The sequence below is a fragment of the Myotis brandtii genome, unplaced genomic scaffold, assembly GCF_000412655.1.
Source record: "Myotis brandtii unplaced genomic scaffold, ASM41265v1 scaffold110, whole genome shotgun sequence".
NCBI classification, from domain to species: Eukaryota; Metazoa; Chordata; class Mammalia; order Chiroptera; family Vespertilionidae; genus Myotis; species Myotis brandtii.
In genome coordinates, this window is record NW_005353753.1 from 1,095,251 (window position 1) to 1,112,550 (window position 17,300).

General features: G+C 35.0%; 1 protein-coding gene across 14 annotated transcripts in view; it reads right to left on the minus strand.

Annotated features, from left to right (window-relative positions):
• Positions 1–2,055: 2,055 nt before the first annotated feature.
• The window catches only part of RBM26 (RNA binding motif protein 26), an 87,312-nt gene continuing 72,067 nt past the window's right edge, over positions 2,056–17,300 (minus strand). For 8 of the 14 annotated variants that reach the window (XM_005857300.2, XM_014543799.1, XM_014543785.1 and 5 more), the window contains 2 exons: positions 11,135–11,248; positions 8,672–9,418 (listed from right to left, as the gene is read on the minus strand). In XM_005857300.2, the coding sequence (XP_005857362.1) occupies positions 9,329–9,418; positions 11,135–11,248 (204 nt within the window). In that variant the 3' untranslated portion in view covers positions 8,672–9,328. Of the gene's footprint in view, positions 3,708–5,200; positions 8,406–8,606; positions 9,419–11,134; positions 11,249–17,300 lie in introns of those variants that run through there. The other 6 variants (XM_014543741.1, XM_014543754.1, XM_014543749.1 and 3 more) reach the window with 6 other exon arrangements.

Below are 17,300 nucleotides of genomic sequence, written 5' to 3' on the forward strand. Positions count from 1 at the left end.
TATCAAGCTTTTTTAACCCAGATTATAGGTGATAGAAGGTATATCTGTAATGAAAAAATATTTTATCACTTGATAAAATAAAATATAAAATGAATATGCTGAATGCTGGAAAAGTAAATTAAATCAGGAGAAATGTTTCAAATGAAAACTGAAAATTATGTAAGTTCTACGAACTTGCAAAGGTTGACAATATAAGTACTTTACATCAAATTCCACTTTAGAATCTATGGCAGTCCTTCTTTGACATATTTTCATGCTTATTTTGGTCCCCAAATGGAATAAAGAGCTAATTTCTGGCAGTAGAGGCAGGAATTAGGGAGAATAAGAGTATATAAGATTTGTATATGTATGAGAATAAAAAGCCATTAGGCCAAAAAACAGATTGGTACCAAAGGTGACTTAGAACAATTTAAAGTGAGAATGGAGGGCAAAGAGGGAAAGAGGCAATGTGAAGCCATTTCTTTATTTAAACATTTCCAGAATTCTCAATTGTGCAATGCCTGAGGGCTGCACATTTTTCTTTCTATTGATGCAACATGAAGGACAATTTTAAAAAGTTAACAACTGCTTTTAAGTAAGACTATTTTATTTAAATTTTTTTTCAAAATATAAAAATAATAAACATTATGGATATTTAACAAAACATAATTCAACTATAAATAAAAATGTTTGACAACCCCACATAAACATGTAATACTATAAACATTCTAAGCATACAAGAGTTTTCTAGTTCAAGTTTTACTTTTTTCAAGTTCAAGTTTTCATACTTAAATTAAAAAAAAGCTGCTACAGCTTAACCAATTTCTTTCGCTCCACTCAAAGAGCAGGGAATTTTTCCCCATGCCAACACGCATTCATGAAATGGATACTCATGGGCACAGGTATTAAAAACTGGAACAATCCAGTCTCCAGACAAGAAAAGATTCCTTTGGTGTTTTAAGTTCAACAATCCACAGAAGTTGAGTTAAATTAAACCACTTATTAAAGGAAATCTTGTGCCAGACATGTTCTATCACACCCAGAACAGGTTCAGGATTCTAAGAATAAAAAATAAACACCTACGAATGCTTTGCTGATACTTAAAAAATTGTATCTTAAGAACATTCACTAAGGTGCTGGAATAAAGTTTTGTAGATGGAGAAAACAATCTACGCATTAACACAAAACTTGTACAATGTAAATAATACATCTCTTTCCAACTCATCAAATGTTCTATAAATATTTAAGAATTACCCTGCCTCCTGTTGAGTAAAAGACAAATGGGAATTTAAAGCAGAGCAGGATTACACCATATTTTCAGACTAGAAAAGTTTTCTATTTGAAATATAGGAAAACTGAGCCATGCTGAATGTTTCATTTTTTAATTCTAGCCAGGTTAACGCAGTTCCTCCCATCGAAAGAGCCAATGATAAGCTGAAGAAGCAATTTCTTTTGGGGAAGCTGGGCAAAAATAAGTACGTCATTCTGCTTATCTTTAAATTATGGGGTATTTTCTAATGGACTGGGCTCTTTACTCACCACAGACCACTTTTCTACTTATGCTGTTAGAAGAAAATAAGTCAAAAGCAATCATAGATGAAAGCCTAGCAGTCCAAACAACAGATTCAAAAATGATATTGAAAGGTTTTATAGCACCAATGACTTTTTCCTAAGACACTTTGGGGCTGCATCACTTATTTATCTTGTAAACAAGACCAAAATATTCAATCAATTTGTATTTTGAGATCAATATTTATAAACTCTTTTAAAAAACAAATATAGCTTGACTAGAACAGCTAATAGTGTAAAATCCAAGTATATTAAAAATATAGATATATAAAAGGTTTCCATAATGCAATCATGCAGCGGTAAACTGCATCATTCAATTACACAAGTGATTCTGTACAGTTATCTACACATAGCTTCATGAGAATCTTATTCAGGAAAATGAAATAAAAATCCTTCTTTAATTAATCAACATATGGGAATTTAACTACTTAACTCATCTACTGGATCTCAAAGCAATTTCCAAAAAGCGCAATGATCTTAATGAGAATCAAATCACCTTGACTCTGATTCAAATGGTAGTTCATTTTGTTTTGCTTTATTTTGTTTTTAAGGCAAGGGAAAAACAGGAAGATGACAAAATAAAGTTGAGGGCAGTAGTATGTGGTCCACATCCATTAACCAACTAGAACTGTTAACAGCAAATATGGTCTCAGAAAACGTTCTTTAGGTTTCTAACCTAGCACGGAAACCACTATTAGATGGGCAAAGCATCTTTCCTTGAAAAAATACTGAATTAATCTGAAAAAATATTTACAAACTCGCTATATGATAGTTTGCAAATTAAAACTAAAGTTTAATTTTAAAAAGGCCTTGTATACTAGTAGGTCATAATTATGTTTGAATACCTTCCAAAGTCTGTACTTTTCCTTCAAACCAAGCCTCATATTAATCATGCTGTCTCCAACTAATGTGGATCAAAATAGATCATTTACATTATGATAAATGTGTTCATTCTTTTTATTTTTCATGAAGACAGAGGCAATGCACACTCAATAAAGTGTTTACAGAATAGTCAACTTTGCACGCAAAGAAAAGTGAAAATATAGCATGGACAAGGGTGAACAGAATCAAGTGTAATTTGGACTTTCCTAATAAAGAGTTTGTACCAAGAATAACTTCTTTCTCAAATGTCTCATGAGAATTTGAAGAAATATTCAAAAACTGATTTTGAAAACTTTTTTAATGGCACCCATTATAAAAGGAGTGTTTTTGGTAAATACCTGGGTTAAATTAAATCATGTTCTATAAATAATTCTATGCCATATTATTAACACTAGTAGTAATATTAATAATTGCTTACTAATAATATGGGCATATGCCTTTTAAAATAGGAAAATTATAGTGTCTTTAACAATGTAAGACACACAATATTCTTTCCCCTTGCTTTCAAGATTGTCTTTGATGTCTTGACTGTGAGGAAAATATGGAAAAACTTGTAAACTAGACATTTAATAGATATTTTTCAATATTTATACTCCACAGGTCATCATCCTGCAATACTTGAAAAGAAAGAAAAATAGTCTCCTTGTTGGTTTTAAAGAGCTAAGGACTTTAAAATTATTCAGATAAGTGGTCTTGGGAACAACTTGAGTAAATATATTTAGAAAAAATAGGCAAGTGTGTGTAAAAAAAAGTATTTTACCATCTGTCCAAAATATTTAACTGACTATTCTAACCCCAGAAATATAACCTTTTAAAACCCAGAAAATTTAAAAGTATACCCATGCTTAAATTTTCAATCATTTTCTTCATTCTAAATTGTTCGTGTTAATTAACACAGCATCATGGCTTTATAGATTTCCTAGACACAATTCTGAAGATGACTGAGACTGAACTTATGCCATACTAGGAAACCAAGAGGTCTTTTGTCTTCTTATGGCGTAAAAAAAAAAAAAAAAAAAAAAAAAGCAAGAAAAGGGGAGAAAACATTTAAGAATAAGGTCAGACAAAGCACACACTCAGATATACTTCTGGACTCAAATGTACCATTAGAGAACTGTAAAGATAAAATGCTAATTATAGTACATGTAAACATCTATTCAAATTGATAAAAGGCAAACATAAAATAATAGAGATATTATAACAGTCGTCTCCAGACAGGAACAGATCTTGCTGTTGTAGTCACAAAGCTAAATTCAGGCAATGATGATCTCTCTCTGCTGGAAAAAGAGAAGACTATTAAAAAAAACTCTGAAAATCATAAATGAATCTAAACATTGAATCACACCATAAATTGATCTCCAATTTTTCTAAACTTAAAAAAAGATCTACTTGAGAAAGGATCAAAATCAAAGTTGTACACAGATCTATTTTAAAAATCAGCTTGATTTTTTAATGAAACCTCTGAGGTGCATTATGCTTCCTTAAAACATTAAGTTGCAAAGATCACAGCTCTACAACACGTCTATCATCTAAAAATTATGGATAGGAAATGTAGTAACTGACCAGATAGCAAATTTTATAGAGGTATCGGTAGGCAAAGTAATTTGAAAAAATCATGAGCAAATTCCAAGGTATTACATATAAAAATGAAAGCAAAAACAATTATCTTAAGTTTCCCCAAAATTTCAAAGTAGTTGCAGGGTACATCTAATTAATTACCTTAAACTCCACAAGATAATCATAAAATTCTTTAGTCACACTATATGACATAAAATTCTATACTAAGCACAATGATTAACAAAAATAAATAAAAGGAACACATCAAAATGAGGCAGTGCTTGGTATACACAAGAAGGCTAATTTGTATGATGGGGAGATGAGTAGGTAGATGAAATGAAGTAACAAGGAAACAGGGATAGGAACAACTATAATAAACTGATTCCAGAAAAGTAAAGTAAAAAATGCTTTCAATTACACTAAGTAATGAATAACATAATACGTATAAACTGAAAGAAAATTATTTACCAAATTAGACATTTTTCAACTAAACAATGTTTTCATTAGAAATTACTGAGATGGCGGTCATGTTCACCAAAATTTGTTTGAGAACTTTTAGGTAGCTATTTTGGAAATTATCTGCTGTCATCTGACAGGTATATAATAATCAGAGAGAGAGAGAAAACTACTCTTCTCTAAAAGCCTGCGTACATACCTTAGAGCAACTAGCCAGTTCAAGAAGTTAACAAGAACAAGGTAGTTCCTGAGTCTGGGAAAAGGACATTTTTCTTTCTGCCTGACAAATGTTATACACTCATGATTTAATACTAGGTTAAATTTCCACTTTTAATTTACAGGGTTTTAGAAGAGTAAGAAAAACCCTGAAAGACCAAAAAGTGAAATTACTTAATTACCCAGAATTTCATGCAGGATATTTTTTGTTTTAAAAGGCTAAAATATTTTTGTAAGGGATTTAAAAAAAAAAAAAAAGCTTAAATTTTTATATAAATTCTAGAAGAAGTAAAAATAATTTTCTATAATTAGTTCACATTGTAGGTAAGGGGAAAATGAAAATATAGATGATAAAGTTTGATAATACTGTAAGATAACCATTGATATTTTAACATAACCAAACAAGCAACTGTTTGCTTCCTTTCTATATAACCTTTAGAGTCAATGGTTAGTGTTCCAATTAAGATTGGAAATACACTCTTCATAAAACAGTTCTAGTAACAGGAAATTTCCTTCAATTAAACTCAGCCATTCTTTCTACAGATAATCAGCTAACACAGTGAAATCTTGTCTTCATAGTAAACTACTAATTGATACATTTGATCATATTGCAATAAAACAAGCACTATGCAATACTCTCCCATTCCTACAACATGATTTCAATAAATGCTTGGGCATTGGTTAAATACTAAAATTAAATTTTAAAATGTTACAATTATCCAATAACATTTAAAACAACACTGCTTAGGTTGAGACATAAAATACTGAATATGTAAAATGACAATTCAACCATCCCTTGAAGTAATCCTAATCAATCTTTTATCCAATAATACATAATTTTCCTTAATTTTTTTCCTGTAAGCAGTAGTTAACTACATTATTCTCAATCCTTTTTTCACTCCCAATTCAGCCCAGATCTATACTTAATAAGAGAACTGTATTTAAAAATGTGTTTCAAGTTTTAGGTAGCATATTATAATAGGAAAGAGTTTTAAACTTTGAATTCAGAAGTGAATGGAAGAGTTATAAGCAGAAAGGAAAAGTGCTAGTGAATACAGAAGTTAATCCATACTTCATAGGCTAAATGAAATTTGTGCCAGCAAAGGCAAGCATTTGAGAATACTATATATAAAACTGTACTAAGACACATAATATGAATTATCATAACCAAATTGAAATTGTTTCAATTGATAAGACAGAAACAGTAGCAACAAGTATGTAGAATTGGTATAGATATATTAAATTGTTTTAGATTAAACGCTAATATACACCAGGGAAGCTATAAATGTGAAAGGAAACTTAGAGATCATCTAGTCCAACCACTTTCATTTTACAGACAAGGAAACTGCCCTGGATAAGTTAAGAGACTTATCTAAGGCCACAGAGTGAGTTATAGAGCTGGGACCAAAAGCTAAATCTCTTAACCCTTTTCCAGTACTCTAAACTAGGGAATGGACTAGATATAAAAAACAGTGGGATGGACTAGATTAGTGACCCTTGCCATTTCTATTCTTACATACTAATAGAAACCAAAAGGCCATTTTACTTCTGAAACTGACTACAACATTTAACTCTCTAAAAATATTAATGGCTTAGTTTATGGAAATTCCAGACTACCTGTGTATTCCTCCATCAGCATTTGTAACCCCAGTGGTGCAATACCTAACTGTAGCAATTTTTTAGCAAAACGGTTAGTCCCAATGACTGAGAAGAGCTTCAGGAGATATTTTTGAAAAATTGATAAGAATTGACAAGGGAGGTAATTGTCACTCCATTATTGGAGATTCAAATGTGCATTCATTCATTAATTCATCCAACAAACATCTTAGTGCCCACTATGAGCCAGGCTTTGTGATAATTACTAGAGATAAAAAGATGAATAAGACATGGTCCCCTTCCTAGAGGAGCTTGTAATCTAATGGGGAAGACAGACATATAAACCAGATAAATTATATTGCAATATAAGTACTTGTAACAGAGATATGAACAAAGCGCTGTATTAAAAGGGAGAGTAAAGTTATGAACTGGCTAATGACCAAGAAGTCCACTAATATTGTGCAAGAACTACACATTTATTGCACACAATTTCATGCTCAATCAATTAGAAAGGAGGTAGCAATATAGTTTTTAAAAAACTATAGCTGGCACTGAAATCAGAATGAGTGCATTCAATTCTAGCCTTTCCATGACTAGCAGTGTTTGGACAAGTCATTCCATCTCTATTATCCCAAATTTCCTTATCTGTAAAATGGAAATTTAACAGCTGATTTAAAGGGATAGCTTAAGTTTTGAATGAGAATAGATGAAAGTACATGTAGACTACTAGAACTTATAGACATATTAATTTTAAAAACTCAATAGCAATGAAAATCTAAGTAATATTTACAATTAAAATCATTGCTAAAAATATAATTGTGAATCTAATGAATGTTGCTAATATTTAATCCCCATACTTCTGGACCAAACTGATAAATACTTGTCTTCTGATTCATTCACAGCAAAATGGCTTAAAACATTTTAATTTTAGGTTACTAGAGAATGTAAAACTAGGAAGAGTAATTACCTATTTGTGAATTTAAATAATAGGTAATTTCAGTTACATAATAAGGGATTTTACAGTAATTTAAAAAATATCAGGCTAAAATTTACTAATCAAATTATAAAGCCAAAAATCAGCATGGAGATTTAACTGGCCTTTGAAATATTTTTTTTTCTTTATAATACCTGTTTGGTGTAAAAAGAAGAAACGTGAGCCTCTGCCAATTTGGCACCTTTCACGACTACTAAAAAGAAAAGAAAACAAACTTACCTAACAAATCAGAATAGTATATAGTCAACATAGAAGAGACTACTCAAAAATCTATCTTAGATCTAAGGATAGTGAAGGAGTTTTTGAGTAAAGTCACTATTTGGACAAAAGAAATCTGACTTTGAAATTTTAAATATAAACATATGCACTAATTGCAAGTCAAAACATTCCTATGAAACAGTATTACCATCAAGAACATTATATAACTTTAACCCTACGTGTGGAAAAAATCCACTAGTCACTCCACTGGTAGAAGAGTGTGGGTGGTGGAATTACAGTTTGTGATTGTGAGGACCACAGTATGGAAAGAAAGTTATGTTTTTGATGTGACTTTTAATATAATCACTATAATCTCAGGAGGGGCAGAAATACTTGTAAACAAAATGATGAATTTAAAAATATAAATATGTATCCTCCCACCCCTTCATTCTACAAAGAATGCATTTATATCCTGTAACAACTTTAAGTGATCACGTTCACTTGCCAGAGAAATCCACTTAAAAATCACAATGTTGTAAATGTCAAGTATTTTTATACAAATATAGGAAACGCACACTTAAAATATCAGACTGAAACACTTACCAAACTGTTTTCCTAAAGTAGTATCTATAGTACATTTCTTTATTCATACATCTTCAAATGGTCAAGTTTTCTTTCATACATCCAAAATGTAATGTGATGGTTTTCTTATTCACCAAATGTTAGCTCTACTTGAAGTCTGGCTCCAAACTAATCAGCCTGCTTTTAAATTTTAAGACATCTGTTGAAAATTTATAGGATCAAACCAAACTAAAGTGGTATAAATTTTAAACATTGGATTGTACATTATTATAAAGGTATCAGTAACCATTATTACTAAGAATAAGTTAGTGATTATAGCTCCTTTTGTGATAATTGGGGGAAAGGGTAGATCACCATCAGGAATGGTCTATTTTAACTTTTTTTTTCTTTCTTTTTTTCTTTTTTTTTTTTTTTAGGATCAAACCAAACTAAAGTGGTATAAATTTTAAACATTGGATTGTACATTATTATAAAGGTATCAGTAACCATTATTACTAAGAATAAGTTAGTGATTATAGCTCCTTTTGTGATAATTGGGGGAAAGGGTAGATCACCATCAGGAATGGTCTATTTTAACTTTTTTTTTCTTTCTTTTTTTCTTTTTTTTTTTTTTTAAATCAAAGAACATCGTCTTGGTTGTGTGTTGTTTTTTTTGTCATTGCTTTTTTTTTTCTTTTCTTTTCTTTTTAAAAGACCATTCCACTTTATTTTAAACATCTGAATGCATAAGGAGAGTCATATGCAAAGCAGTCATACACCATTATCATTGAAACCCATATGGTAAAATACATACACAAGTCCAACAAAAGGCTAATACATAGTAAAGCCTAAGCATACTACTATGTAATATTATGAATACATACTTGGAGACTTTAGTTAGAGTACTATGTTATCTATTCATTTTTGAAAACATTCATTAAGATTTTAAATGCAAATTCATTCCTTATTTGGAGTAAAACAAATTTCTCTAAATTATTACAAGTATTGGTCATAAGTTTTCAGACCTATTCATTAAATTACAAAGAACCCGAAGAATTCTGTATTGTTCAGTAGAAGTATGTAATAAAAACATTGCATGTTTCTAGTGTGATGTCTTTAGCAATTGTTTACTGAAATAAAATGCAAACATCAATCTTTCAAAATACAGGATCAGAAGGTAGTTTTCTTTTCTTCTATTTGTGAAATCCATCTTCATCACATTTACCAAAAATTGTTTTTACAAATATGTAAAAGTACATTAGATAATACTAATGAAACACAGGTAGAGTTCTAGCATGTGCAGATCAATGATCAGTCAAATCATCTTCTCCAAGAACGAGATTCATTGTCCTCTTCTTCTTCATCATCATCTTGAAGTAATGAGTCATCCACCATAGACTCTTCCTGAAACTTTAGGTTAAAATGCATTTAGGAATTTACCCAAAAAAAAGAAAAGAAAAAAGGTGACACTTTTAAATACTGATTTCTCTCAACAGAGTCGAATACAAAAGGTATTGCTATAGCTAGGACATTCAGGAAATAAAAAGCAACCTTTACTGACTCAATGGTTTCTCTACAGTATCTATTCTATTGCTTGCATCAAACAGGCACTAAAGAATTATCAAAGTAAGCCTTTATACATGCCGTTTCTCCTGCCTCTCTTTACCAAATAATGCTATCTTCTCTATACCTACAAAACATTGTTTATTATCTTTTTTTTTTTTTTAAAGAAAACATCAGTAAGTCTTCTCTGACTTACCCTAATGCTGGACACTAAATCAACCAATAAGTTGTATAAAAGTCTATCCAGATTTTCTACTGTACGTAAACAAACATTTTCTTTATAGCATTTCTTTTCTCCATTCCTTTCATAAAAGCTTCTCAGACTGCTTTTCAAAATACCTAATACCAGGAGCTCTCCTGCTTTTCTCCCCATTCAATTCAAACTCATGGAAGGACAAAGGTATAATCTAAAATATAAAATGACAAATCATGTATATGAGTTTCAAAACACACAATTTATTCTTGCATTTGACTATGGATATGTGTTAACAGCCTTGAATGCTCTTCAAACAAAATGAAGTGACACTGATAAGCTAACAGAGATAAAACATGTGTTTGTTTAGTGTCCCTACCTTATCTTTATTTTTTAACTTCCTCAACTCTCTCCTACAGCTTATTTCATGATTAAACAAATGGAGTTGCTTATTTTTAAGTCTGGGGTTGTTCAAAGGGCTCACTGGTCTTTATGCTCACAAGTCTCAGACTAACTGCTGTTACCCAAGAAAAATGTAATCTCTACAATTATCCCTCTGCTCAAATATGCCTCTCAACTATATTCCCCGTCCAAGCTCTTGGTTTATGGAAAGTTTTATTATCACTTAGGATTCAGTTCCAAGGTCACCAACTCCTTTAAGATTCTTATGGACAGAAATAATCACTCCTTCCTTTGGATTCCAACAGCATATTGTTCAAATCTTTATTCAGCATATCAGTCTGCCTTTTATTATAATTTGTTTCTTATGTGTCTGTCAGCACCACCCCCCTTTCCAGTTTATAAGCTCCTTGATGATAGGGACCGTGTCTTATTCATTTTTATGCCTATCACAGTATCTACCATATACCAGGCATTCATTCTAATGAACTAAAACAATATGAATTAAAATAAAAAGTACCTGAAATGTTAATAAAGCAATTGAGAATATATACTTTAAAACTTGAAATATTACAAGATTTCCTCTGGATAAAAAATCTAACAAATAATTATTCTTTTAAGAATAAATGAAAACAGTGTGTGTGTGTGTGTGTGTGTGTGGAGGCAGGGTCCAGCGGCTCTGTGTGGTGCAGAGGCAGGACCACCGGCTCCGGCCTACCTCTTTGGGGCAATCCATTGAGGGTGTGTGTGTGTGTGTGTGTGTATGATTTGCATATATTCTTTTTGGATTAGCAATCCACAGATTTCATTAATCCAGAAAATTTAAAGTTGTCTGCATTTATCTGATATCCCCTGCCTGAAATATGGCTTAGGAATAAAAGTTTTATGTTAAAAATCACAGCCATAAAATCACAGTTTATATAAAAATGTGAACATTTAAGGGCAAAACCAAGTGAAAAAAACAAACATACTTCCTCTTCATCAGGTTCAACTTCTTCTGTTTCAACAGCTGAAATATTAGTTATTGGTTTATTCCATGCCAGTTTTAGATCCTGCCCTTTGAAACGAGCTCCATGAACTGCAGCCTAAAATAATTAAGAACATTGGAATATAGAACATTAATAATTTCTGAAGAAAAAAATAATATAGCACCTATATTTAAATTAACTCACCTAAACACAGTGAAGACAGCTGTCTATTAATTTGATTTGTGGTTATTTACTGAATAACTATTTACTACTTATAATAATTTGCTTTATATGGTTATTTCTAAAATTAGCCTAGGGATTGGAAATTCCTTTAAAAAGAAAACAAGAACAACTTCTCACAATTGATTAGAGCTAATTCAGTACTCGCCATTATTTGACTAGAAAAACTATGTCTATATGTTTACAATATAATAATTGCCATTTAAGGCAATAGTCTCAAAGTACTTCAAGATCCTGAATCAAAGTCTAAGTTAGAATCAACAGGCTAAATGTATTTTTCTGCATTTTAATTCTTATAAATGACATATATAGTAACTATAAACTAGAAATTTTTAATAGAATTAAAATAATTTCGCATGCATAAAGTATCACATTATTTTTATATTATATCACATGATCACAAATTGATATATCATTATTATAAAATATAAATATCTCAATGAAGGAAAAATACGGAACTTTTCTATAAAGTAGTTTCTACAAAGCTTCCAGAATTGCATATAAAACTTATTAGTAAATAGTAAAGTCTAAATACTTGCTGCATTAACTGGCTGCTTTGGAAATAGTGGATTCAAATTAAAGTAACATGAACTAACATAAATCAATGTAAGCAACATACCAAAATAACTCATAGTCACAAAAGATTTATAGCACAATCTCAAAGTACAGTACAATGTGAAATGTAGAAACAATTACACGTTCAATGACATCTGACCATGAGTTGTGTGACATTAAAGTCCCCAGGTATAAATTTTAAATCTGCACATATAAATTTGTGACAAATCTAAAGGATTCCATGTCTAATAAAATGCAGCTCAGGAGTTTTTAGTCCATGGCCTCCTCACAATGTCATATAACTAAAAATTTTTAAAGTACATATATATGAGATTTAAGTCCAGAAACAATTTGTAATTTTTCAAGCTGTAGCTATTACATCGTATATAAAAAAGGCTAATATGCAAATCAACCGAATGGCAGAACAACCAGTCACTATAACACACACCGACCACCACGGGGCAGATGCTCAACGCAGGAGCTGCCCCCTGGTGGTCAGTGCATTCCCACAGGGGGAGCACTGCTCAGCCAGAAACTGTGCTCAAGGCTGGCAAGCGCAGCGGTGGTAGCAGGAGCCTCTCCCACCTTCGTGGCAGCACTAAGGATGTTCAACTGCCAGCTTAGACCCACTCAGTCAGACATCCCCCGAGGGCTCCCGGACTGTGAGAGGGTGCAGAGCGGGCTGAGGGACCCCCCGAATGCACAAATTTCATGCACCGGGCCTCTAGTATACTATAAGGAAAAAAGAACTCAGAATATTAAACTTTTATTCCCAGAAATTATATTATTTGTGGTAAAGGTGGTATTTTTATTTTCAGACTTACATATAGAGCACATAACTAATTATGTTGGTGTCAGTGAAATGTTGAGTTTTCAGCATGAAAAAAGAAGATAGAGCTATGAAGACCCCTGAGATTAAGTAAAACCCTTATAATCCAGAATTAATTTACAAGTATTAGTAAAGGCTCTTTCTTTCTTCCTACCTACCTACCTCTCTATGTATACATATATGTGTGTATATGCACGTGTGCATAAAACTCCTAAAGTTCAGAATTAAATGGATCAGTAGTTGTTTTGAATTTATTTTATTTGTACAGGGTATATGTGAATATGTGTATAAGTATATGTGTACATGTGTGTATGAATGTACGTATATTTTTTTCACTCCCAGCTACGATCACTGAAAAGAATTAGTGACTGTAATGTACGCAGTAGGAATAAGCATCTGTAGTACTTATACTGTGGTTTCAAAAAACCTTTGCTCTGTAAAAACAATCAGAGTTCCTTAGAGAAATGGCCAGCTTTCATGTCTTGAAGAGAAAATGTATAAGATGAACTCAGAACACTTTTCATACCAGAAAGCAAAAACACTATCATAACCCATCAGGATTCTGTCAAAAGGATTGTTAATGAACTTGTATACTAGCCACAAAAATGGGATAATCTATACTAATAAAAGACTATGTGGTCATCACACCCTCACACCATGATGCCCTCATGCCATAACAATCCATCTCCAGGAGGCAGTGTGCGCAGTGGGTGCGCAAGGGTGGGTGGGGCTGCATGCGCAGCGAGGTGCATGGGTGGGCGGGGACTTGACGCTGTGTGTGTGGTGCGGAGGCGGGTTCTGGCGGCTCCATGCAGAGCCACGGAGGCAGGGTCCAGCGGCTCTGTGTGGCGCAGAGGCAGGACTACCGGCTCCGGCCTACCTCTTTGGGGCAATCCATTGAGGAGCCCCAGATGGGTGGGCGGGGCCTATCTCTTTGGGGAGATCCATCGCGGGGCTCCCGCACTGTGAGAGGGCACAGGCCAGGCTGGGGAACCCCCACCCCAAGTGCACGAATTTCATGCACTGGGCTTCTAGTACATAAATAACTGAGAACAATGGACCAATACCCATAATATGTTTCAAGCTATAAGTTATGATGGTATAATACTAATCAAGCTATCTCAAAATATAAATCTTATTTTGGATCCTTAAATAAAATGAGTAAAAAAATTTTAAGAAAACCAGGGAAATGTAAACCTTAACTGGGTATTTAATAATGCCTAGGAAATACCAATCATTTTTTAGGTCTAGTAAGAGTATTGTGTTTTATTTTTTTAAGATTCTAACATTGAGAGACACACTAAAATGTTTACAGGTGAAATGATATGATGACTGAGAGTGGGTCTAAAATAACGACAAAGAGGATTATAGTGGGTGAGATATAGACAAAATAAGATGGGCTGCAAGTGGGTACTAACTAAAGGTTTATGATGAGTATATGGGGGTTCATTTCACAAGTCTCTCTAATTTTCACATTATGAAATATAAAGAAAAACTATATTTAAAAGCTCAAGCACTTTATTCATAGGCTTGCTCTAGCCCTTTGCCTATTTATTCTTGCACATCGTCAAAGTTTGCAGTCATACACAGAACAGAAAGAAAAAAGGCTGAAGATCTGACAAATGATGGAGGAAGAAAAAAGTATGGAAAGTAGTTACCAGTATGTGATGGGTTCAATATCTTACCTGGAAAATGGTTCTGGAAATAATTAACATTTTGAAAAAATGGGGTTAAACAAAATTAAACAGAAGTGTTTACCTTCTGCCTTTACAAGTCAATTTAGGTTGTGAAATCTAAATAAAATATACAAAATGCAGCTTTTCACAAACTTATCTGACAAAAGAATTCTTTGTTAGGGGAGCTCTTGTAGAATCAGTGTTCTGTAAAAACAGTGTGGGAAAACTGACCTAAGGTCATAAGAGTTAAAGCTGCAATCCTATCCTAGCGTACCTTACGTACCATATGATTAAAGCTAATTTTTAAAAGAAGGCTAAAACCAAGTTTATTAATGTTTGTAATAACCACAGTATACAATGTTTATGCAGGAGTTACATTAAACGACCACAAATTTAAAAAGAAAGTAAATTCTAATTTTTTAGAACTTACAGGGAAAAAATTCTTTCATTCCTTTAACTCTTGAGTTCAAACTGCATGGCCACTTTCCAACAAGTTTTAGACAGATTTACTAATTCTGGTAGCACACTGCCCATCATATGGCAGTACTTAGTAACTGTTAAGTAAATCAGTAAAAACATACACAAAAGGTTCTTCTATACACATGATTTGATTTCTCTTAATTGAAACCACTTACATATATTGTTCTTGCTATTAATTTAGTACTTATTCAGTCAGCCCCATCAACTACTAACTGCTTATGTTGCACTATCTTCTATGAACCCAATTTTATATTTCTACCTTCAGGTCTAAAGAATGAGAGTTTTGAAGTAATTTACTCTTTCTTGTCTCTATTCAGTTTCAAATCATTTCTCATTCTGAAAAGAAACCCATAGTGATATTAATAATAGCTAACATTATAGCCAGAATTAAGAAGGTTTACTATGTCCCCAGGCATTGTTCTAGGTAACTTTGTAAGTTTTGAATTAGTAAATCCTCACCATTCTCTAGAGAAAAATTTCTTTGATGCTACCTTACCACACCACACAATGCCAAACTGTATGATTAAATATAGAGTAAAACTTTAAGGAGAGAAACACAAGATAATCTGTTGAAAACAGTTTGAGGCATGGGTGTGAAAAAATGCACTCGTAGAACAAGGTTCACTTTCCTTTTGATATAAAAAGTTATACACCTCTTTGTGTTTAGAACTGATTATAAAATAGGAACTTAACTGTTCCTTTACTAAAATTGGATCCTTGTATCTTACAGACGTATAGGAATAATTCAAAGTAGGAAAAATATCATTCTAATCAGTCATGAGAAGAAACTACGTTTTTCTATCCTGTTTGGGTACTTATCCAACTTTAGTACATAGGGTAGAGATAGGAAAATAGAAAATACAACAGCAGGAACCATCTTCTAACTAACTAAATCAAATCATAACCATCTTAGACTAAAGCTAAAAGTGTTCTGTTTATATTATTATTCCTTAAAATATTTTAATCTTTTTTCCTAGGGAAAATTTCTCCCTTTTCACTTGTTATATTTGAACTAGAAGCCCGGTGCATGACATTTGTGCACGGGTGGGGTCCCTGGGCCTGGTCAGCGATCAGGGTCGATTGGGGCCAGGCCGATCAGGGGCAGGCTGGAGAGGAGGCGACGGTCGCCAGGCCGGGTGCGGAAGGAATGGACACCACATGTCAACACCACCATCACTGGCGCCCCGCCACCACATGGTTCCCCGCCTCCCCCCCTCCTCCTTCCCTCGCTGCCGCACTACCACTACAGCGGGCGGGTGGGCGGCAGGCTGAACAAGGCCTGCCAGCAAGGCAGAGGGATGGGGCACAGGAGGTTGGCCGCCAGCCCTGAGGAGGGAGCCGGCCCTCTGCCCCCCTGGGAAAGGGGCCACATCTGCCACCACCCATCCCCGGTTCCCCGTCCCAACCCGGGGGCCGGCCCTCATCAAGTGATCAGGGCCTGGGGGAGGGACCATGGGAGGTTGGCCGGCCAGGGGAAGTTGGCTGTGGGCGCGCACTGACCACCGGAGGCAGCTCCTGCGTTGAACGTCTGCCCCCTGGTGGTCAGTGCATGTCATAGTGACCGGTTGAACCAGTCGTTCCAGTCACTTAGGCTTTTATATATATACTAGAGGCCCGGTGCACAAAAATTTGTGCCCTCGGGGGGGAGAGGGGGTCCCTCAGCCCATCCTGTGCCCTCTCCCAGTATGGGACCCCTCAGGAGATAATGACCTGCTGGCTTAGGCCTGCTCCCAGGTGGCAGAGGGCAGGCCCAATCCCTAGGTGCAGCCCCTGGTCGGGCTCAGAGCAGGGCCGATCAGGGGGGTTGGGGCTCCGTACCCTGTCACACACAGAGCTGGGCGGATCAGGGGGTTGGGGCGTTGCCCCGTCATGCACAGAGCAGGGCCGATCAGGGGGGTTGGGGCTCCGTACCCTGTCACACACAGAGCTGGGCGGATCAGGGGGTTGGGGCGTTGCCCCGTCATGCACAGAGCAGGGCCGATCAGGGGGGTTGGGGCTCCGTACCCTGTCACACACAGAGCTGGGCGGATCAGGGGGTTGGGGCGTTGCCCCGTCATGCACAGAGCAGGGCCGATCAGGGGGGTTGGGGCTCCGTACCCTGTCACACACAGAGCTGGGCGGATCAGGGGGTTGGGGCGTTGCCCCGTCATGCACAGAGCAGGGCCGATCAGGGGGTTGAGGAGCTCCCCCCTGTCACTCACAGAGCAGGGCCCACCAGGGGATTGAGGAGCTCCCCCGTCACGCACAGAGCAGAGCCCACCAGGGGGTTGAGGAGCTCCCACCTGTCACTCACAGAGTAGGGCCAATAGGGGAGTTGGGGCACTGCCCCCTGTCACACACAGAGCAGGGCGGATCAGGGGGTTGGGGCGCCACCCTCTATCACAAACAG